This window comes from Garra rufa, chromosome 10 (genome assembly GCF_049309525.1).
Source record: "Garra rufa chromosome 10, GarRuf1.0, whole genome shotgun sequence".
In the NCBI taxonomy this organism is placed as follows: Eukaryota; Metazoa; Chordata; class Actinopteri; order Cypriniformes; family Cyprinidae; genus Garra; species Garra rufa.
In genome coordinates, this window is record NC_133370.1 from 44,870,824 (window position 1) to 44,895,979 (window position 25,156).

The following is a 25,156-nucleotide window of genomic DNA, read 5'->3' on the forward strand; positions in this document are numbered from 1 at the left end:
CAAAAAAAAAAAAAAATCCTGGTTGAATAAAAGTAACTTTAAGTCAGAATTTGACTGTATATATATATATATATATATATATATATATATATATATATATATATATATATATATATATATATATATATATATATATATACCTCAGATAATCTCAGATTTCTGAGCAGTTTTTAGAAAGCAGACTGAAATGGTAAATTCATTCACTTAATTCTATAATCCTATAAGGGACATATCAGAGCTATATTCTAGAGCCACTGTCGTGGCCATATTATTAAAGAATGAGAGCTAAAGTATAGCATTATGGTTTTTCTCTGTGCTGTGATACACTAGTTTGAAGAGCTGGCCTACTTGTGGATGGAGCGGCAGAAGTCAGGAGGAGATTACAGCAAGCAGAGAGCAGAAACCGAGAGACATGTGGTGCTGTGTGTCAGTTCAGTCAAAATCGAACTGCTGATGGATTTCCTAAATGAGTTTTATGCTCACCCTATACTTCAGGTACATAGCAAAAATAAAATATAGCTGGGTTCAAGCGCTTTAAATGATTAGTTCACTTCCAGAATTAAAATTTCCTGATAATTTACTCACTCCCATGTCATCCAAGATGTTCATGTTTTTTCACTAGATAAGACCCTTATTCCTTGTCTGGGATCATGTAGAGCTTTTTGAAGCTGCATTGTAACTGCAGTTTGGACCTTCAACCCGTTGGTCACCATTGAAGTCCACTATATGGTGAAAATTCTGTAATGTTTTCCTCCAAAACTGCAATTTCTTTTCGACTGAAGAAAAAAGTATTGAACATCTTGGATGGGGGTGAGTGAATTATCAGGAAACATTTATTCTGGAAGTGAACTAATACTTTGTTAAAAAATAAATAAATAAATAAATAAATAAATAAATAAATAAAAAATCAGCAATATTGTTTAATTTGCATCAGAAATACAGCATTTTTAACAACCTTTATAACAATTATAATGCCACCTAAGGTCTGATCTCCTTAAAGTTTTGCATGCTTCTTTAGAATCATATGTTGCATGTGCTCAGCTAGGATTTATAGGATTTTGTGTACTCTGGGCTACACCTATTTTCTAAATGACCCTGTTACAGCTATCTAAAGGCTGAAGTTCAGCATTTTTTGATAATTGTTGACCTAGAGTCCAAAGATTATTTATAGGTTTTAAATAATCACAAATATTTAATGAATAAATTGGTTCAAGAGGCTAAGTTCAGAATGAGGAGATCCATCATGTGATATTGTGTGCATACTGCGCCACTTGATTACAGTAGTGCCCCCCAGCAGCTGATTTCTTTCAAATTTCTCACAGACCTCTAGGTCCTTGAGACAAACAGGTTCATCGAGTTTCGAGTAACCTTGTTTAAGACGAGACACTGCAGGTGAATTGGGTAAAAAAAAAAAAAAAACTAATAGTTATCACCTTACTTAAACAGTTAATTGATTGCATTGATAATTGCAAACACTTTTTGTATTACAAGTTCTCTAAAATGTTATGGTTAAATATGTAAATAAGGCACTATTTAATGAAATATGTGCTAATTTGCATACATTTCTTGTACAAAAATCTAAACACTGGATGAAGCCAGTTTCAAAATACATGTTTATTTTTTTTTTTACATATTAGAGTCAAATGTTTTTACAGAGAGGATTTGGGAATCTCATTTTGTCACTCCATAATTCAGAATAAACTTAGACCAGACTATTTTACTATTTTTACTATTTTGGGGGGAATAAAATGTTGTATAAAATCAAGCAAATTATATATGAACAAATCCCTTTGTAAAAACCTTCAGGATATAGACAGGAATAGAAATGTAAAGTTTGGTGTGTGTAAGTGCTACTGAAATGGAGATTTATGGCTCAATGTAGGTGAAAAAAACTAATTTTGAGAAAAGAGTCTTTAAAAATATGTATTGTAATTTAAATCTATTGACACAAATAGATAAAGAGCTATAACATAAAAGAAACACTTAACAGTGTCTTTTGGATGTTTTCTTTCCAGTAGCCTGAAATAACACTTTATGAAACACCAAAAAGCCTAAAATCTCAAACTTGACAGGTGCATGAAAAAACAATATTTTTGCCTGCAGTGTTTCCCCTATAATAGATGCTCAAATTTGATTGGCCAATGGCAGCCATGTTATTCAGGATACATAAATGTCCTTATATACAGCAATGGCAATTAGGACAAAGACACTGCTTGACGACTGGACAAAGGATTGTATAGTTCTAGCCATTTTTATGTGTTTCTAATTTATAGGGCCACCAACACATGAGTATTAAGTTAAATGTCCCGCTTGTAGACCTTTCTGTCTGATGTTGTTGTCTTCCAGGAGCACTATGTCATCATTCTTTGCCCAGCAGAGCAGGACGCTGCGGTGAGAAGAGTGCTGCGGATCCCAATGTGGTCACACAGAGTCATATATCTGCAGGGCTCTGCCCTCAAAGATCAAGATCTGGTCAGAGCAAAGTGAGTTTAAAGACATTTATGTTTATCTGCTGCAATATCTAGAGCCTGTTTGTGCAGCTCCTGCCATATATATATAAATAAATATCACAATTTCTAGGTTATCATGCTGAGAATTTCTTTTAAAAACAGAGGTAAGTTATAAGTGATCATATCTTAAAAGATTTTTGTTGAGTGGGCAATTGAGAGCTGTTTCAAACTTGATCTAATTTCCAGTGGGGATCACACTTACATGAATCAGAACCCAAATGCGAAAGAGTTGCCTTGAAGAACTTAATCACCAAAAAAAAAAAAAAAAAAAAAAATCTAATTTGTATTTTTGAGATAAAGATTGTGTAATGTATCAAGAGTTAAATATTTTTTTATGATGCAATTAAAAAAAAAACTGTTACTCTTTAATGGTGTCTTTGTTACAGTTTAAACATTTAACCCTTACAGCAAAAAATATGTTTTCAAATATAGTTTTAAATATATTTAAAATATACAAAAATGGCCAAAACTATTTTGCTAAAATATGTTCCAAAATATATTTACAGCAAAAAATTATTTCATTTATATTTTTAAATACATTTCAAAATATACAACAAATAGCCAAATATTTTTTAGAATAAATATTATATATATATTTATTCATATATATATATATATGCCCTCTGTGTATTTCAATCCAAGAAAATACATTTACATGTCACATTTAACAAAAAAAGCTATTTGTTGTCTATAACACATGTAAACATATAATTTTGATAAAATGTGCAAGGAACATACTTTACAATGGTCCACTTTTTTTAGCAATATACATAAAAATGTAAACATTATTAAATCATAGTAACTCTACAAATCTTTGGTAGGCTGTTCCATCCATATCAGCATTTAGCCTAAATGTAGGCCACTGTAAGATGTATGTATTTTCTTGCCCCTGAAATACATTTTGACAAGTATTGAACATGAAGATTGAAACTAAATATAATTTAGTTCAAATTTAATTCACTGCCTACAACATTCAGCATATTTTAAAAATATATTTAGGCCAGGAAAAATAAAATAAAAACATATATATAACATTTTTTTATTATTATTATTATTTTTTGTCATAAACCAAACTAAATTTAGAAGTTTACATTTTAAACAATGGCAATGGCATAAGAAACTTAATTCAAGGTATATTCTCTGAAAACAAGTCTTTCCATACAGGCTGGATAATGCTGAGGCTTGTTTCATTCTGACCTGTCGCTGTGAGGCTGACCGCAATGCAGCAGTATGTATTACTAAGATTCTTCAGGAAAAAGTGGAGATATGCATAATTATGTTTAAAACATTTTAAAGCATTATTTTTAAAGGTGCCATAGAATGCATTGATACAATGTTTTAAATTGTTCTCTGATATCTACATAGAAGGTATATGGCTTAGGAAAAGTCAAAAATTCTCCAGAAACTGTTTTACAAGTCCATTTACAACCCTAGGATTTGTCCCTAGAATGAAATGGTCTGTTATTGCCTTATTTGGAAGGTTCATGAATATTAATGATGAGCTCTGCTCTGATTGGCTGTTTCACAGAGCGGCTAATATCAGTAGTTCGCACATGGAGGAAAATATATATTTAATCACGGAGCTCGAGCCGCTATTAATATGCGGTTTGTTGAAACTGCCGTTTTAAATGCACGATCATTTTACTTTCACTTCTGTGATCGCATATGCTCTGTGTAACGTTACTGCAGCGGCAGTACTTACCACATAAGTTTAGCTGCTTGTTAGTGATGCTCAGGATCTGTAAATCATTCGCCATCACCAGTGTAGTCATCTCTCCATTTATGTGGTAAGTGAAATCTCATGTACTGCAATGTAGCAGGCTACCGCTAGCAGTAAGCTTACCATGTCCCTTCAGCTTCTCGCCTTATTTTATTAAATTACGTTATTTGTTTTCCTTGCCTTTCTGAGTAAGTTAGAGACACCAACCATTCCTGCACTTAACATCTCTTGCACAACATGGAACATAACATTTATTCCTGTGATCTGCCATTTTCGCTATTGTCCAAGCTTTGCTTTTTTTTCTCACAATAGCCTACCTGCAGAACATCTGATGATTGGGTTATACAAATGTTGGGGGCGTAACTATTAATAATCAAGACTCTTACGTAATAGTCGCTGTTATGTTAGCCTATTTTTCAGTGGTCTTTTGCAAACACCAGATTTATATAAGAAGGAGGAAATGGTGGTGTTTGAGAACTGTTATTATTCAACTATGCCAAGGTCAATACAGTTTTCCATTCTATGGCAACTTTAAGTAATCTGCAAAGGTATGGTACATATAGAAATAATTGATCTGATTCTTTTTAGGATCACCAGACCATCTTGAGGGCTTGGGCAGTGAAGGACTTTGCTCCAAGCTGCACGCTTTTTGTTCAGATTCTCAAACCAGAAAACAAAATTCATGTGAAATTTGCAGGTACTGTTAAATCTGCCATTTCAGAACATTTCAAACAATGTGTAAAAGCAGAAAAAAGACTTTGAAGCAGATCTATCTAACACAGTTGTACTGTGATGCTCCCCTTCAGATCATATTGTTTGTGAGGAAGAATTTAAATACGCCATGCTGGCATTGAACTGCATCTGTCCTGCCACATCCACCTTCATCACACTGTTGGTGCACACATCTCAAGGCCTGTGAGTACACCAGCCTGACAACATATCAATAACCATCAAAGGAATAGTTCACCCAATAACGATTTGGAGCCAGATTCACTCGCAGCTTGCACCATTGCAAACCTTACTAAAGTCTCTTATGCTTATCAAGGCTGTATTTATTCGATCAAAAATACAGAAAAAAAATGTAATAATAAAAAAACGTTAATATTAATATTAACATGTGATACTTTTTCTTTGATGAATACAAAGTTAAAAAGAAGAGGATTTATTCAAAGTAGTTGATAATTTATTTGTCCTCAGAGAGGAAATTTGTCTTCACAGAGGGTACATATATATCACAAGGACAGCTACACGTTATATACAAACTTGTCACAATACATTCGTAAACACTCCATACAGTGGAATTATATGGTGCCCCGAGCTTGAACTTCCAAAATGCAGTTTAAACGCAGCTTTAAAGGCCTCTACACAATCCCAGACGAGGTTTAAGGGTCTTATCTAGCAAAACTGTCAGTTATTTTCAAAAAATAAATAAATAAAATTTATATACTTTTTAACCTCAAATGCTCGTCTTGTCTAGCTCTGCGTGAACTCTGTGTATTCCTGTTCATGACAGATGATTTTAAAGTTGGAGAAGAAAATGAGATGGGAGATTTTCGACCTACTCTAACTGTCATGAACTGGAATGAAAAATTTCATGCATAGCTAGTAGGGTTGGGTCGATAGACGATGCCATCGTCCATCGCCGATGGCCGATAGACATCACGATGCTGAGCCGGCAACGCAATCCTCCAGCAACCCGCTCGTGAAAAACACACACTGAATCACACTATATAGCCAGGTGAAATGCATGCTTTAAATTTCCACATCTTTACTTATTTTATTATTATTATTATGAGGAAATAATAACAAGGAAGTTGTTAGCGATCACAATACAAATTACAGTGAACTCCAAACAAATTACATGAACTAGTTCGTTTACATTAATAAATGTGGCATACAAAAACAGCAGAAAAATTATTTTAATTAAATTTGATTAAATAAACTACACCAAATATGCCCTTTTCATGGTTTTACCATAACGAACCGAGCTTGGAACAAAAAACAACAGAATATATTTTTTTCCATCAAAATACGAACGTACAATACAAAGCCTAGTATACATTATAAATAACAGTTTATGATTCAAATACATTGGGAATATGGAAACACTTGGATTTGTGCCAAATTACAGAGGTACGTGAGCCCAACGCCTGCTATTTTTAGTTTCGCTTTGTTTTGGTTTCTTAACTTTATATAGTTGGTTTCATTCCTGTTCTGTTCTGAATACCGTTACATTTAAATTATTCATTTTGGAGTCAGGGTAACTAACTTATAGCTATGTTTATAGTGTTTATAATGTTAATACATAATAATATTTCACTTGATTTGGTATTATTTCTGATATTACACTTTCTCTCTAAACATTCCGCTGCTCATTAAATGCGTTTGGAGAGAGTGGGTTAAGCAGTAAGCAATCAATGAGAGTGATTTTGAACTTAAAGCTGACTGGTTGAAAATATGTTAAGGACCAACACACATCCTCCAAATACATCAGCATAAACCCGCGCTTGCTCTGTCTTGTATGCACGCACGCACTGTCACAATCTAATGCACTTGTTAATGCCGGATCTTTAAAAATCCAGCTCAAATTAAGCACTGGTGGAAACGGTAGGCTACAATTAATTAATTCGTTATGAATGAATTATTTAACAACAACCATCCCACACTCCCGCCCTCTCCCTGCCCCCCGTCGACGATGCCAACGTCCATCCCGATGTTTCACGTTAGACATTGTACGATGCCAAATTGGTTGACATCTCCCAACCCTAATAGCTAGACAAGATGAGCATTTGAGGTTAAAAAGTATATAAACTGTCGATTTAAAAAAAAAATGTGCAGAGCAGGGGTCCCCCAGGACCAGGATTGAGAACCACTGGTGTAGAGCCCTTTGAAGCTGCATTTAAACTGCATTTTTTTACACGTTCAAACTCGGGGGCACCATAGAAGTCCACTATATGGAGATAATTCCTGAAATGTTTTCCTCAAATTCATAACTTCTTTACAGCTGAAAAAAAGAAAGACATGAACATCTTGAAAGAAAAGGGGGTTAGTAAAATATCTGTAAATTTTTGTTCTGGAAGTGAACAGCCATATGAGATCAAATGACTATTCAACAACAAAAAATATCTGGAAAAATTGACCAGAAAATTGCCATGTAAATGTATCTTAAATCATGCAGAGTGATTTACTAAGGTTTGTGGCACTCAATTTACTGATATTTACACCATTGTTTAACAATCCAATAAGCACGTCTTAACCCATTTTGTGCCTATTAGGTATCTAGATTGCTCTGCTTGTTTACGACCTTACACTAATTTGTGCTACTTGTGGCTGTGTTTGTGTTCTTTAATTTGCAAATTGTCAGTAGATCAGTCGTACAACTTTCCACTCATATATGCGACTACAGTCTCACACTAATTGCCCTGTTTAGTGAATCTGGCCCTTGGATATTGTTAATTCACTCACCCCCATGTTGTGAAACTCAAAAGCAAAATTATATTTGATATTATATATGATATGACGTGTGTATCTCTGCAGAGAGGGTCAGCATTCTCCTGAGGACTGGCACAGAATTTACGGAAAATGCTCAGGAAATGAAGTGTACAGCATTGTTCTGAAAGAAAGCGTCTTCTTTTCTGAGTATGAGGGAAAGAGCTTCCCGTTAGCCTCCTTTAATGCATATAATAAGTAAGTATGTGGAAAAAAGCACATTTGAGAAATGCATTAAAACTCATAGTATAGTGGAAATTACATTTAATTCTACAAAAATGGCCACTTCTGGATCAGAAATATAACTTGTGCAAATCTCCCTCTCATTTGTAGATATGGCATCTGTCTTATTGGAGTCTGTCCTGATGACACAAAGAATATACTGCTGAACCCTGGTCCTCAGCACATTATGAAACCCTTGGACGTGTGCTTCTACATCAGTCTCACCAAAGAGGAGAACTCCTGCTTTAAGACAGAGAGACCTCAACCTCCAACCAGCAGTGCTATTACTAGCATGGGTTAGACATATTTGACCAGAAACATGTGGATGAAAAATGTCATGTGATTCTATATTTTTGTCTAAAGATTGTTGTTTGTATTTCCTAAAGGTACCATGGCCATAGACATGCAGCAAATAAACATTCCGTCCAGTTTAGGTCCATCGCTCTCAACTGAAACGAATATATCTGAGACCAGAAAACCAAACATGGTTCCTGTTCTAGAATTACCTGATTCACCTTCCTTTCTAACTGGCAACCTGTTCAGCGATCAGTCAAAGAGTCCATATCAATCCTGCACTGGAGATGGGTAATATTTTCTTTCTAATCTGTTAGTGGACATTGATATTATTTTGATTCAGTGTCAACACAGAAACACTGAGTAATGTCAAGATGGCTGCTATGAGATTTTTTGAATTGTTTTTGCAGTTACATTAAGGGATATCCTCCAGATTTACCCTACATCGGAAGCTCACCAGTACTTTGCCATTTACGGAAAGAGAAAACACCCAAATGTTGTATGCAGCTGGAAAAGGTATTACACGTCTTGATTACACTCCGGTGGAATATTTAATTTACAACAGTAAAGTTACTAATTTACTACTTTTATTTCAGAAGGACGCATTAAAGTGATTAAAAACATTTATATTACATTTATATTACAAAAGATTTCAAGAAAAGATTTTCAAGAAAATTTTAAATAAATGCTGTTCTTTAACTTTGTAAAAACATGTCACAGTTTCCACAAAAATGATAAGCAGCACAGCTGTTTTCAACATTGATAACAAGAAATGTTTCTTGAGCAGCTTATTAGAAAGATTTCTGAAGGATCATGTGACACTGAAGAATCTGAAATTCACCTTTGCATTACAGGAATATAGAGTAATTGTCAAACGTTTGGCTACATTACCATTTTGCTTGCCAGGGCTGCATTTATGTGCTCAAAATACAGTAAAAATATTAAAATTGAGAAATAATATTTCAATTAACAAATTTTCTATTGCATTATATTTTAACATTTTGTAATTGAAGCAGCAATGCATGTTTTATTAATATGCTTTAAATATTCACTGTAGGCTCCTGGGAATCCACTGGTTTTATGTTGCATTGCTAAATCATCTTATTGTTATGCCAGTTTTTGTCCAAGACCTGCAACCACAAAGATGAAGAAGATACCAAAGCGTATGGTTTGAAGAATAAGCTCATCATTGTGTCTGCTGAGACCACAGGAAATGGCCTGTACAATTTTATACTCCCATTAAGAGCCTCCTACAGACCAGAGAATGAACTGTGTCCTATTGTGCTGCTTTTGGAACAAAAGTAAACATCTTAACATTACACATCACTCTCCTTCATCTCATACATTAAGATTTACTAACTCTTCCTATATATTTCCTCTGATGGCTACATAATGATGTATTGCTATGTGGATTGTCTTTCTTTCAGGCCAGATGCAGAGTTTCTGGAGACTGTCTGTTGGTTTCCGATGATATATTACTTGCTTGGATCAATCGACAGGCAAGAGACATTATCATGAAACATTATCGTGTTTGTTTGTATCCTGTCCTCAAATAATCAATTTACAGTTGGTCGCCCGGAAGAAGCCTGTTGCTGTACAATGAGTCACCTTCTGGAGAAAACATAATGACATTGCATTAGCTGACACACTTGACAACAAAGTGCTAAAGGAATGAGTCCTAAAACCCAGAAACAAATGAGCATTCATTGCATTATATAAGGTAGGGATCTTCAGCCCTGCTCTTGGAGGGCTACCATCCTGCAGACTTCAGTTCCAACCTTGCGCCAAATCACCTGTCCGGCTGGTTCAGGTGTGTTTGATTGGGACTGGATCTGAAATCTGCAGAACAGTAGCTCTCCTGGAGAAGCGTTGGAGACCCTCTGGCATTTCAGACCACCAAAACAGGAGACCGACTGCTTATGTAAGTCGGCACTGAATGCCATTTCATGAATTTCCAGAATCTTTTGACATAGCGGTGGCAGCATCAGTTTGCATGCAGCTGTATAGCACAGCAGGGCATGCACCTCTCATTCCCGTTATCATAGGGAACCAACTTTATTTTAGTAACCAGAGTGTTCCATTTTGAAACATTGTGTTGACTCATGCTTGGGGAACGATATACCATAGCACCATGCTTTAAAGGAACACTCCACTTTTTTTGGAAATAGGCTCATTCTCCAACTCCCCCCAAGTTAATAAATTGAGTTTTACCGTTTTGAAATCCATTCAGCCGTTCTCCTGTTCTGGCGATATCACTTTTAGCATAGCTTAGTATAGATCATTGAATCCTGTTAGACCAATAGCATCGCGTTCAAAAATGACCGAAGAGTTTTGATATTTTGTCCTATTTAAAACGTGACTCTGGATTTCAAAACAGTAAAACTCAACTTATTAACTTGGGGGGAGTTTGAAAATGAGCCTATTTCCAAAAAAAAGTGGAGTATCCTTTAAGTGCAGAACGAAAGACGTCCTGTGAGCCTAGCTCTAGGGCACCCCCATGAGGGCCTCGAGAAACATAAGCTACCTAGCGAGGCTCAGACCACTGGTCAGAGCCAGTCTAGAACAGGGGTGCCCAACCCTGTTCCTGGAGATCTACCTACCTGCAGACATTAGTTCCAGCCCTGCTCCAAAACAGTCTGTAATTATCAGGTGCTACCTAAGAGATTAATTAGCTGGTTCAGGTGTGTTTTATTAGGGTTGGAGCTAAACTTTGTAGGATGGTAGATCTCCAGAAAAAGGGTTAGGCACCCCTGGTCTAAACTAACTATGGATGGAAGACAATCAAGCCGACAAGATCCATGCCTGAAGGGCAGGGATATCCAGGTTATAAATCCAAGCAATGGTAGATGGCTGCTTAGCAAATATCCCCAATGGATGCTCTGCTGGACCAAGCCCAGGAGGAGCCCATCCCCCTAGTGGAATGGGCCCTCACTTGGAGGAGGGGAGAGCTAACAGTGACCTGCCCCCAGAAAAGTCACTTGCTTGCTGGGAGACATTCAACTCTTGTCTAAGCCCAAGAAGCTCCAGGTGGCTGAGGAGCAGTGACCTGTGAGAACAGAGCTTGTGCTCCAACCAGGCTAAAACTAGCCAGTTATCAAGGTAATTCATGACATTAATTCTCATCTACCTTAGAAAGTAGGTAGGTGTATTGGTAAACCACCCCCTCGAACATGAATCTCAAGAACGGTCTGTGATGGGGGGTTATTCAGAAATTAAAGGAAGCATCTATCAGATCCATTGATAAGAATCAGTCCCCTGGGCAAATCTGTGTCGGGATCTGTTTCAAAATCAGCATGCTAAATGGCTGTCTCATTATCGCACAATTCAGGAGCCTGAAATTAAGGATGGGCCTGAGCCCACCATCAGCTTGCAGACCCCAACTTGACTTGCCGGGATAGCTTCCCAAACCTACAGCTGGTTGGTAAGGAGTCTGATTTTTTCAGAAGCAGTGAACTGACCACTAAATTGTGAAGAGGAGAAGTGCTCTTTATAGCCAGTGGGTCCACTATCACAGTGATAGTTTGCTTGGGTGCATGCAAAGTCTGAATGGGGGATTGGAAGACTTCTTTGAGAGAGATCCAACCTTGGCTGGGCTTAGCTTTCTTCTCTCCTAACAGATCTGGGTGGATTCTGCGGTTCAGGGTCCAACGTCACTTTGGGGCAGGGGCCATGGCGCTTGGTAGGCTGAGAGCACTGTCAGTCTTGCTACTCTGTGGAGCAGACTTGACAGGCTGTTGAGTCAGCGGCACCTTTTGGTGACTTGAAACAGCCATGGAGCTGGTTCACTTCTGAATCTCAGTGAACGCCGCCTCAGTATGAGCATGACACACTCACTGTGCTCCTTGTGCAGGAGTGCCCTGCATGTACCACATTTGTGGTAAAGCATTTTAAATCAAATGCCACTGAAATTTGTTCAGTTAGAAGCAGAAATGTGTTCTGAGTTGTTGCCGGATGGCTGCAAGGGAGAAGCGCTGAGCAGGAGAGCATCTTTCCTTTGCTGGGCCCTTCTGCACTAGAAGCATGTTCTTGTTCTTTATCTTCATAGTCCAGTGAGGAGATGATCTTCACACTGTACAAGATGGATTCTGATGAAATGACAGTCAGTGTCATCTTATATAGGCAGCTGTCCTGCCTGTTTTGGCACACAAATCAGGCTTCAGGGCTCAGAGGAATGGAGTTTCCACCAAGCGTGATTCAACACATTATGAGAGACCACTTCAAGCAGGAGCCAGGTTTTAGTTTATCAAGGGTTTCCAATAAATAAAGATTAAAAGGCTTTTTTGGAAACTTAGTTATTGTGAAAATGAAGTCATGCAATCGTGGTGTAGTTTGTTTATAGCCTAACTACTGCTTTTCACTTTTAGTGATTGTATGTAGTCTTAAAACTTCAATAGAAGTTGTGTTAAGTTGTAAAGATTGATGAACAAACTGTGTAAGAATCATTGATATCAGCTGATATTTTCTGCCGTAATTCAAAACCCAATGGAAAAAATCTTATGACTGTCTGTCTGTCTGGCTGGCTATCTGTCTGTCTATCTATCTGTCTCTTACAGTCTGGATGACCTGTTGCGTTGTGGCGTCTCGTTTGCTGCCAATATGGTGGTAGTGGATAAAGAGAGCACCATGACTGCTAAGGAAGACTATATGGCTGATGCAAAAACCATTGTTAATGTCCAGACCCTGTTCAGGTCAGAGACTGCTTGAGATTTTGAGATTCTCAAGGGGTTAAGTATAATTGTAATTACCCATATGCAATGATGAAGTTGCAGTTTAGTACATTTAAAATACATACATTTCTAAATCATGTACTTTACATGACAACACATCAAAATAAGTGTATTTTTAAAGCATAACAAAGGATTATTAAAGAATAATTGAAAATGTGCTTTAAAACTTTACATTTGACAAAGTGCACTATTTTAAAGTTTACTTAAAATGATAGTTTACCCAAAAATGAAACTTCTGTCATCATTTATTTACCCTCAAGTTGTTACAAACCTGTATGAGTTTCTTTCTTCTGTTGCAAAAAAAAGAAAGAAAAAAAGACAGGCAACTGAAGATCTTAAGTAATTGAAATTAACGACTGGTCTGTAGGTTGTTCTCTGGCCTCAACATCATCACGGAGTTAACCCATCCCGCTAACATGAGATTCATGCAGTTCAATGTAAAGGACTGTCATTCACTGGCATTCTCCAAACTAGAGAAGGTAAGCAAACATTCATAACATGTTTTCTTGTCACTCTTAACAGTTTTGCTTTGATTAATCTGATTAACCTTCTTTCCATGTTTTTCCACATGGCTTCCCGGAGCAGAAAGAACGAGAGAAAGGCTCAAACCTGTCCTTCATATTTCGCCTGCCTTTTGCAGCTGGCAGGGTGTTTAGCATTGGGATGCTGGACACGCTCCTCTATCAGGTACTGAGACACAATGTGCTGCTGCCTGTTGATCTGAAATAATTTTTAACTGTGTGCCTACTAATGACCACTAGATGGAAACATTGGCAAGAATGGAGATAATAAATACTAGTCAACACTAGATAACCTCTCAAACACAGATCATATTACAGAACAGTCATTATCAGGTTTTTTTTGGAAATAAGTCAATACTTTTATTAAGCAACGATGCATTAAACTGATTAAAACGCAGTGACATTGTTACAAAAAACTTAATTGAATGCATTTTTGTTGATTTATTCATCAAATAATCCTGAAGCATAATTGTTCTCAACACTGATAATTAAGAAATGTAAATCAGCATATTAAAGTGATTTCTGAAGGATCATGTGACACTGAAGACTGGAGTAATGATGCTGAAAATTCAGCTTTTGCATCAGAGGAATAAATTACATTTTTACATTTTGAAATCCATTAAATATTAAAAGAGAAAACACTTTTTTAAATTTGTAATATTTTACAACATTACTGTTTTACTATGTTTTTGATTAAAAAAATGCTGCCTTTGTGAGCATAAGAGACTTTTTTATTTTTTATTTTTAAACATTAAAAAAAACTCTTTAAAACTTTGTAAAGTTACACTCTTGCTGTTAGGAAATGATAAATGTTTATGCCATCAGATTTGTCCATTATTGAGAAGTACTTCTATTCTTTCAGTGTTTTGTTAAGGATTACATGATAACCATCACCAGACTTCTGCTTGGACTGGAAACCACACCAAAATCTGGTTTCTTATGTTCTGTAAGTATGACTTTTTAACATTTGCACATTCCCCCAATCCTCATCTAAATGACTTTTATTAGATGTTGTTGTAGCCGTGTTGAAGTATGGGATACTACATTTCCAGAGCCAGACAGTAACGGAGTACATTTACTTGAGTACAGTACTTAAGGACAATTTTGAGGGATCTGTACTTTACTCGAGTATTATTTTTGGGGAGTACTCATGACTTTACTCAAGTACATTTGAGAGGCAAATATTGTACTCTTTACTCCGCTACATTTCTACCCGTTACCCGAAACTCACATGTACACACAATTGTTAGCTGAATTTTTTTGATATTACACATTAATGTAAGCTGAGCATTTGCTTTAATGTTCTTGAGTATGCGGTGTGTTTAACACAGTCAGGTTCAAACGTGGGTGCAAAAAATCCATTAAAACTCTAGCAGAGGTTTGTCAGCGCATTGCCATTGTGCTATTGCCTTGTGGGCAAGAGAGAAATGTTAAATAAAGCAACATGGTAAAAAGATGAAAATGACTTGATTTTACTTTCAATTCCTTTTACATTCTCCAAGGTATAAACATTAACATTTTTTTTATAACTCCATGTATGACGTTTTTGTATATAAATGTAAGCACTGTGGCAGTAGTAATGAAATATTTAGAAAATTTACTCTTGTACTCTTGATACTCAAGTACTTTTAAAAGTAGACAAAAAAAGTGCTTTTACTTGTACTTGAGTAAACTTTAGCGAGGGGTATCTGTACTTTTACTCAAATAAATGAAGCTGTGTACTCTGTCCGCCTCTGTACATTTCAGATGAGTATCACAGAGGAGAACTTGTGGATTGAGACGTATGGCAGACTGTATGAAATTCTCTCCGCCACTGTAGGAGACGTTCCCATCGGCATCTACAGGACTGAGTCTCAGACATCTGAACCTCCTGAGGTTTCTTTACATTTATTCTCACCACAACACATGTACACTTTTAGATCGAGAGAAACTGTCGTTTTTGGGGAGGAAGGGCAGGAGACAGCTTTACTCATGACTTATTATTAAACATGAGCAGGTGAACTCCACTAACACTTCACACATTTTCAGGACTTTTTAATGAAAAGAGCATTCAGCAGAACAGCATTTATTTGAAACAGAGGATTTTGTAACAGTATAAATATACACCATATTGCCAAACGTATGGGGACACCCCCTTCTACTGAACAGGTTTGGCTACTTTAGTAATTTCCCATGAGTACAAATCTTAATGTTTAAGCATATAATGATATTCTAGGACAGGGATCACCAAACTTAGTCCAGGAGGGCCGGTGTCCTGCAGAGTTTAGCTCCAACTTGCCTCAACACACCTGCCAGGAAGTTTCAAGTATACCTATTAAGACCTTGGTTAGCTGGTTCAGGTGTGTTTGATTAGGGTTGGAGCTAAACTCTGTAGGACACCAGCCCTCCAGGACCGAGTGTGGTGACCCCTGTTCTAGGAGATGGTGGGCTTCTAATTTTATATCAACAGTTTGGACAGGAACCTTTTCTATTCTAACATGACAATGCCTTTGTGTAAAGGGCAAAGTTCAAAAAGAACTGATTGATTCAGTCAGTGTGGAAGAACCTGACTGGTCTGCATAAAGCCAAGTCCTAATCCCAGTTGAACACCTCTGGTGTGACTTTAAATGCAGACCTTGAGCCAAAAAAACATCGCCAAACACCAATGACTTGTACATATGGGTACAGTCATTTTAGACACTTCCAAAACTGTTGCAACAGAGATGGAAATACACATTTTTAATACATAAATTGTTTCCATCTTGGTTGCCACAGTTTTGTGTTTTTTTTTTGTTCTAAAGAAGGAGGTTTCCCAATAATTTTGATTATATAGTGAATGTACAAGTCATTGGTGATTGGTGATGAGTTTTTGGCTCAATGTCTGCATTTAAAGTCACACCAGAGGTGTTCAGCTGCGATTGGGACTTTGCTTTATGTAGACCGGTCAGGTTCTTTCACACTGACTGAATCAATCATTTCTTTTTAAACTTCACCTTATACACAGATGCATTGTCATGTTAGAATAGAAAAGGGTCCTGACCAAACTGTTGCTTTAAATTCAGAAGCACGCAATTCCCTGGAATATCATTTTATGTTTCAACTTTAAGTTTTGTACTCATGGAAATGAAATGACTAAAGTAGTCAAACCTGTTCATTAGAAGGGGTGTCCCAATACTTTTGGCAATATACTGTATTTGTTGTCATTTTTCAAGTCTTAAGTCTTAGTTTATTTATAAAGTACAATAAAAAAACTAGCATTAGCAGTTTTTTGAAAGCATTACCATTTTTTTTAAAGTCCAATTTTAAAGAAAAAAACATTTGCACGTTTACATTTGCAAGTTTATATCTCACAATTCTTACTGTATAACTCACAATTGCAAGTTTATATCATGCAATTCTAAGAAAAGAAGTCAGAAAAGTTAATACCATTTTATTTTTTATTCAGTGGTGGAAATGGGGTTCCATATTAATAAGACTTGAACCTGGGCATGTAATATCACGATATTATTGCTTTAAAATTTTAAACAACATAAATTTGAAAGTTGTTTTTATCATAAATAACACCTTTTAAATTTTAAACATATTTAAGTTTTTTTTTAATAATTCCAAACATTTTACAGCATTTTAAACCACCAAATATTACAGTTTTCCTATGTCCTCTGGCCTGTGTCTGCCATTCTGAAGATGAATTCAACATTTAATATGAGTGTTTGTTTGTTTGTTTGTTTGTTTTTCAGCTTGTTTGGTATATCAGTAATGGTTTTCTTTAGTGTATATGTATTTCCCAAGTATCAGATTTATTAAAAATTTAATTATAAAGGTTTTTAGCTTGCCCCCTAGCTTGTCCACCCTGTTATATTTGACTACTGGCCCTTTAAATGAAAGTTGAAAAAATAAAATTACATCAATATCAAATGGCTGACATCATTTTATTGGAGGGAAAATAACTGGGGAAGGTGAGTGTTTTGATAAATGTCTGTTTTTACTTATTTTATCTTTCCAATATGATGTGGTCAACTTCAACATGTCCACCCTTTTAAGGGGAATTTCTAAAAAATACATAGAAATTCTTATTTGTAAAAGTTGTATTTGAAAAACGTTCAATTCTTTATTTGACAGACATTCTGCATTAGCATTTTTTGCTCAGACATAATGTAATGGCTGATTTTAGGTCAAAATTTTCACTCTGTTAGTGTCCACCCTGTTTAAAAAGAAAACAGGTTGGACACATTTAGTAAATGGATCTTTAAATTTATATACCGAAGGTTGACCAAAATTATTTTTCACGTTTTACGTAAAAGGCACTGAATACTAGGAATGACCAAAATTTGTGATATTTGGTGGTTTAAATTGTTATTGTTTATCTATTTGTGTCAATATATTTCAATTACAATGCATATTTTTAAAGACCGTTTTCTCAAAATGAGTTTTTTTTTCTCCTACACTGAGCCATAAATCTCCACTTCAGTAACACTTACACACATCAAACTTTACATTTTTATTCCTGTCTATATTCTGAAGGTTTTTACAGAGGGATTTCATATATAATTTTATACAACATTTTATTCCCCAAACATGGTAAAAAAAAATATAGTGCTTTTTGTCTGTTTTTTTTTCTGAATTATGGCATGTCGAAATTCTCAAAATTCCCTCTGTAAAAACTTTTGACTCTAATATGTCAAAAAAAATAAACAAGAATTTTGAAACTGACATCATCCAGTGTTTAGATTTTTGTTCTATAAATATATGCAAATTAGCGCATATTTCATTAAATAATGCCTCATTTGCATATTTAAAATCTAACATTTTAGAAAACTTGTAATAGAAAAAATGTTTGCAATTATCAATGTAATCAATCAACTGGGTATTTAAGGTGATAACTATTAGTTTTTTTTAACCTATTCACTATTTTTGTCAAAGACAACTTTAAAATTGATGTTAAAAAAATTCTAAGGCAAAAATATCATGATCTATACTGATATATAAAAATATCATGATCTATACTGACTATAAAAAATGCAGTAATGGTGTTAAAAATTAATAAAATGTAAAAAAAAAAAAAAAAAAATCCTGCAGTAAACTGAATAAAAGTTCTTCTGATTAAGAGGTTAAAATTATATGTTGAAAATATCAAGAACAACAAGACGACCCTTACCAAAAGAAGCATACTTTAAGTAAGGAAGTAAAGTTCAAGTATATTTTTAGGTATACTTTATGTAGTAAGTATACACATATCATTGTACTAGTATACTTTCAAGTGTACTATTTCAATACTCCTTGGGTCTAAATTGGCCCACTTTCTAGTAAAAGTATACTTTTGACTATACTTTTAGTACACAACTAGTTTACATTTATGTTTTCCGTTTGTACTGCAAGTATACTAAATGTGAACTTGAAATGTGAAATGTGTTTATACTCAAAGTTTACTAATTAAATACTGTCTGCATTTTTAGTACACTTTGAAGTATAGTCTCAGTAAACAACCAGTTTAGTAGTTTTATACTGCAAGTATACTCCTGTTTTCTTTAAGTGAACTTTACATCATACTTTAAGTATACTACTATGGCCCTATTTAGGTATTTGTATATATGTTTACATGACTATCTGAACATAAAAAGAAACAACAGGGTATCTATCTAGGATTATAATGATAATCAAAATGTAGATGAAGTTGATCGACACCCCGAAGCTTGATAGTCATTTTCACCTCTTCATGGGTTTACATTTTATTCCACATTGTACACAGTTTTCCATATCTATGGTTTTGATGCTGTTTTATTTCTGACGATTGTGTTAGATTACATGTGGAAGCATCTGTTGTTTCGGTTTCTTCTTCACTTGTGTTTTGAAAATTCTGAACAAATGCGCCCATAATGTATAACAATGAAAACACGGATTCTCAAAGCACAAGTAAAGCTTAAATATACTTAGACTTTTTCTAATTATAAGTCAAGTATACTTAAAAGTCATTTCTGACAAGTATATAAATCACATTTCTGACAAGTACATTTCACTAGTTCGCTTTTGCATATAATAAACAGCGTAAAGTTAAGCGTGTTTGGCATGCTGTCCGGGAGAGGGCTCCGAGCTCGGTAGTCATTCCCGAGCCCGGGGCACTCCCCCTGCCCAGGGAGAGGGGTCCGAGCTCGGCCTTTGGCCCGAACCCAATAGCGCTCCCCCCCTGGCTGGAGGTGAGGAGAAAATAAACAGGGGGGGTGGGAGGGATGCTGGAATCAGAGATAGCTGAAGGTAGGACTGCTTGGTTATTTAAAGGGACTGTAGTAATGGGATAGGGAGAGTGATTGGATGGGAGAGTGATTGGATAGGGAGTGATTGCTGATGATGAATTGGCCGTGTTAATTATCTGCGCGAGCTCCTCCTGAAATTTGTTAATGAAACATCACAAAAAGTATACCGAATAAGGCAAGTCATGTTTATCTTTCTTCTAGACTCCACAATCCCAAATGTCAGACAAGGTGTCAGTCTTTGAGGAGGGAAAGGACCAGGAGGAGCAACAGTTAGACATCCAGACTCAATCTTTGCGTCGCAGGAGCATTCAGTGGGCGTCCAATCTGCTGGGGCCATGGCATGCTGAGCGAGATGCAGAAAGACTGAGCCAGCAGCGCGGTGTCCTGCTCTCATGCTCCGAGAGACAGGAGCTTACTGAGCTGGTCAAGAAACGCATGAAGAACCTGGGGCTCTCCACACGGGGATTCGGTGAGACACCAGACCAATTTTACAGTGAAATCATTACAGAATGGATTAGGATGTTATTCAGAATGTTTACAAATGATTTCATTTGATTTGAAGAACTCTAGAACCAGGGTGTTCAATTAGGGTTGGAGTTAAACTCTGCAGGAACGTGGACCTTAAGGGCTAGAGTTAAAAACCCCAGCTCTATAAGAAGATTGTTATTACATTATTAACATTTGTCTTTCAATCCAGATGCGAATTATAACCAGAGCAGTCACTCGTATGCCTTAATCAACCCGTCACCAGATACCATACTGGAGCTGAATGACATTGTGTAAGTGAAGCTGAATCTATTGCACTTCATACGGACACTGCATCAAATTCTAGAAAAGTTCTTTCTTATTATGAAGCCTATTTTTAGGAGTTCTTTTGCATTGTAATAGAATGATACAAAAAAGATTGGCACCCTTTATTTGGAAAAAATTTAAGAGTGGCAACTAGGGCTTTTGATAAACGATTAGTTGGTTGATTATTTTTTCGATTAATCGATTAATTGGCTTAAAAAATCTTTTTTTTTCTGCCCAATGTCCTTCAAACAAATGTGTCAGCTGAAAGCTATGAAAACACAGTTCTTAACAATTTATTAGACCACCTGTCGTAATAAATAAAAAAGACAAATATCTGAAAAAAAAACCCACTATAAAGCGCTTGACTATTTTTTTTCATAGATAACCGCAATAATTATAGCATTAGAAATAGCCTACTGTTACTGAAAAGCTTATGCATATTGCAGGACTAACCAATACAGAAAGCTAAAAAATTATTTTGATAATCACCAATACTGTTAGTTTTGAGCAGCAGTTGCACAAACCTTTCATAATTTGTTAAACACCTTACATATATTTGTTTTATTAATTTTTTTAAACACTGTATGTAGTGAACATAGTTTAAATCTCTACATTAAAAATGAAAAGAATAGCCTAATACAGATAATAAAGATGAATAAAATCAAACTCAGTGTTAACCAACAGGAGGAATGTTCTGCAGGAACACGCTTTCACTTTGCTCAAAGTCACTTTACTGTTTCCTGTCATTTCTTTATATAAAAGGCGGCTATGACGCGTCTGATATTTATATATCAGATAATTACACACTGGTATCCCTTTACAGTTGCTACCCTCCCTAAATATGTGCACTACATGTTTTGTCAATAGAAATGCATCATTCAGTGCTGTAATTTGACACGACCCTCTGAAGTTGTATGTCCACTGTGGGTGGACCCATTAATCGATAATGAGAATCGTTGTTGATGATTTTCATTATTGATAATAATCGATTTTATCAGCCCTAGTGGCAACGTTTTGGTTAAAGGCCTTCGTCAGGCATATGCCACTATTACAGAAGGTTCAAACGCTCACTGATGCTTCAGAAGGAAACACAATGCATTAAAAACCAGGGGTGGAAACTTTTGAGCAAAATGAAAATGTGTACATTTTTCTTATTTTGCCTAAAAACCATATATTTGTTTAAATTTAGTACTGCCCTTCAGAAGCCACAGAAGATACTTACTTGTTTCCCTGAAGATAAAATAAGTTAAACTTACCCTGATCTTCAAATTCAAAAGATTTTAATGCGTTGAAAACGTTCTAATGCGTTCTAAAGCATCATTGAGCGTTTGAACCTTCTGTAGTAGTTTCATGAGTCCCTCAGTTGTCCTCAGTGTGAAAAGATGGATCTCAAAGTCATACAGTCATTGTTGGAAAGGGTTCAAATACACAAAAATACTGAAAAACCAAAGTCTTCAGCCAATAGAATCAAATGCATAATCATTAAATTCCTAAAAAGTAACTGTTTGGCTTTGATGGAAAACTTGCATTTGTTTATATGTACAATATTATTCATGCCAAGCTTGTGAAATATGCATTACGATCTTAAAATGTCATAAAACACCGTTTTTTAGCATCTTGCCAAAATGTTTCAGATGTGCGTACTTTGACTATGTTGTATGTTTTTATTATATTATATTATATTATATTATATTATATTATATTGATAGCCCACACTTTAAAAAAAAATCCTATAAATTTCATTTCTATTTATTATATTTCTGTTTATTATCCATCATTCCGTCTGTTGGTTTTAGGATGCAACATAACCCAGACATGGCATTCACCCTAATGGTTGTCACCTTTAATATGTGGCTGTAATTTTAAGTACTTTTCAATTTTATTCATTTTGGTTTCAGGTACATAATCCGTAAAGATCCTGTGTCATTAAAGCTGAACGATACTGACAACATCAAGAACAGCAAGAGTGGCGATTCACTAATAAGAGAGAAGAACAAAAAGAATCATCTGTGAATGAAGATTACATTCTCAACAGCTGTTCATCTTCATGTTTAGCTTGTTATCATCAGGTGTAGCTCTGAAAGCCATTTACATATTACTTATATGCAGCTCATGTTAATGCACATAAAGGCTTTGCTTTATCACATTTGTTCCTGCCAGCATGCTCCTGTACCACCTTACGCTCAGAATAACACAGAGAGGTCAAAGATCACAGACAGTGATCCACGTTTCTGGCTGAAGCTCACATCAGAAAGCTGCTGTAACGCATTACTGCATGCATCTGCATTTCCCAAGACAGAACATAGTGCCAATGTAACCCATCTATAAAGTCTACAAAAATATCTACCAGTCAAAATAATTAGAACACTGGATGTCAACAGTTATTACATTAAAGGACTATTTCAAACCAAGATTACAATTCTGTCTTTATTTGCTTGTATCTTGGTGCTGTAAAACCATATGTGACCCTGGACGAGCAATAGCCAACAATACATTGTTTTGGTCAAAATGATTGATTTTTTTTTTAATGTCAAAAATCATTAGGGTATTAGGTACAGATCATGTTCCATTAAGATATTTTGTAAATTTCCATCCATAAATATGTCAAAATGTAATTTTTGATTTGTAATATGCATTGCTAAGAACTTTATTTGGACAAGTTTGAAGGTGATTTCCTCAATACTTTCAAATAGTTGTATTTCAGCCAAATATTGTCATATCCTAACACAATGCACTGTAAAAAGTTTTCACCAGATTCAACTTAAAAACCTAAGTTTAGCAGCTGTCTTAAGTTTTTAAGTTAAATCAGTTTAAAACTACAAGTCATTTTAACTTATTACAATCAAAATTAGTTGATTTAACTTGTGAGTTGAAATGACTTAAGTTGATTTAACTTAATATTTTAAGGTAGCTGCTAAACTTAAGTTTTTAAGTTGAAACTGGTGAAAACTTTTTACAGTGTGGAATGGAAAGCTTATCCACTTTCAGATGTATAAATCTGAGTTTAAAAGAATGACGTTTATGACTGGTTTTGTGGACCAGGGTCACAAATGCTGTTGAGCGCCTCAAACTCCATCTCAATATATTGCTGTGAGTTTGGGTTTATTATATTGTTCATCTGGGAACTCAACATGTGCCATTTCATCAGATTTGTAAATTAATTCATTTATAAACCTACGCAAACTCAGGAGAATACATCACCTTTCCCATTTATGTAGGGTGACCATACGTCCACTTTTCCACGGGCATGTCCTCTATTTGGACTTTTTTTAAAAATGCGTCCGGCAGGGATTCCTAAATCGCCCAAAATGTCTGGGATTCAGCTTTTGCTTTCTACAGTCCCCATTTATTGTGTGCGTTTGTGTATAAAAGCCTTGCACAGGACTGTTTTCTTTATCCCGCTCCTGCAAACATAGCTGATTTTAAACGGCGGGTTGATAATCTCCCGTGGGTTAAAAGTTAAATAGCGCATAAATTCCATTTGACTGAAATACAAAGTCAAACAAACATTTTGCATTCTACCTGTGATAAAACTGTGGTAGATATTAGTTTTGTGAAGGATGGCCACTGTGGTAGGAATCTTTTTTGCTGTGTTTATGATCAATCTGCAATAACAGTTATTCTAAAATATGTTGTTTTGGTATGGAAATGACATATTTTTATACCAAAACTAGAACTCCAACACCCCCATCCGCCGTCCTACATCCTCTTTTTGGAAAACTAAAATATGGTCACCGTAATTTATGCTAACTGTTTAAAACGATTCAAAATAAAAGCTCAAACCATTGCTCTTAGTTTATACATTTTGATGCCCACATATTCATTCAATTACAGTGGCTAAAGCATTTCTGTCATAAAGAAATGGCCAAATATTAAAGATTAAGTGGATGAATTAAATGATGTTTAATGATGAATGAGGGAGATAATGAGATGGTTGTTTTTTCTGAAACAGAAAAAACAGAGTTCAGGCACAGTAACCCTGCTGAAAAAACCAGCATATGCTGGTTAGGTATGTTTTGGTGCTGGGATGCTGGTTTTAGCTGGTTTATGCAGGTCGTTTGCTGTTTTTTGCTGGTCCTTTGCTGGTTTATGTTGGTCCTTGACCAGCAACATAACCATCATAAACCAGCATAAGAGCAGCATAAACCAGCTAAAACCAGCATCCCAGCACCAAAACATACCTAACCAGCATATGCTGTTTTTTCAGCAGGGAAGACAAGATGATCATTTGAGGTTAAAAAGTATATTAATTGTGAGCCCATATATCCAAAGTGAAGTTAGCCCAAATGTTTCCTGGAACTAGCTCCTTGTGCAACAGATGTCAGTGTGCTGAGGGTACTTTAATTCACATGTTCTGGACATGTCCTAAATTAGAGCATTTCTGGCGATCAATATTTAACACCCTCTCTGTGGTTCTTAAGTACAGATTAGAGCCAGAACCCCTTGTAGCACTGTTTGGAGTTGCTCCTGAGGAGTTACGGCTGTCAGTATCAAGGTGTAAAATTCTTGTTAGCACGTAGAGCCATTCTACTCAAGTGGAAGGATCCTCTCCCACCTACACGCACTCAATGGGTTAAAGAAATTATGTCTTGTCTTTACCTCGAAAAGATTAGGTATTCATTAAGAGGATCGGGAAAACAGTTCTTTAAAGTGT

General features: G+C 35.7%; 1 protein-coding gene across 1 annotated transcript in view; it reads left to right on the forward strand.

The window, feature by feature from the left end:
* kcnt2a (potassium channel, subfamily T, member 2a) overlaps positions 1-22,515 on the forward strand; it is a 32,528-nt gene extending 10,013 nt beyond the window's left edge. The window contains exons 11-29 of the mRNA XM_073849475.1: positions 331-495; positions 2,347-2,483; positions 3,675-3,738; positions 4,819-4,927; positions 5,037-5,145; positions 7,768-7,917; positions 8,053-8,237; positions 8,328-8,526; positions 8,646-8,751; positions 9,352-9,536; positions 9,663-9,734; positions 12,789-12,923; positions 13,330-13,441; positions 13,548-13,649; positions 14,346-14,429; positions 15,230-15,358; positions 19,912-20,179; positions 20,408-20,489; positions 22,401-22,515. Coding sequence (XP_073705576.1) covers positions 331-495; positions 2,347-2,483; positions 3,675-3,738; positions 4,819-4,927; positions 5,037-5,145; positions 7,768-7,917; positions 8,053-8,237; positions 8,328-8,526; positions 8,646-8,751; positions 9,352-9,536; positions 9,663-9,734; positions 12,789-12,923; positions 13,330-13,441; positions 13,548-13,649; positions 14,346-14,429; positions 15,230-15,358; positions 19,912-20,179; positions 20,408-20,489; positions 22,401-22,515 — 2,508 coding nt within the window. The remainder of the gene's footprint in view (positions 1-330; positions 496-2,346; positions 2,484-3,674; positions 3,739-4,818; positions 4,928-5,036; positions 5,146-7,767; positions 7,918-8,052; positions 8,238-8,327; positions 8,527-8,645; positions 8,752-9,351; positions 9,537-9,662; positions 9,735-12,788; positions 12,924-13,329; positions 13,442-13,547; positions 13,650-14,345; positions 14,430-15,229; positions 15,359-19,911; positions 20,180-20,407; positions 20,490-22,400) is intronic.
* Positions 22,516-25,156: the final 2,641 nt, after the last annotated feature.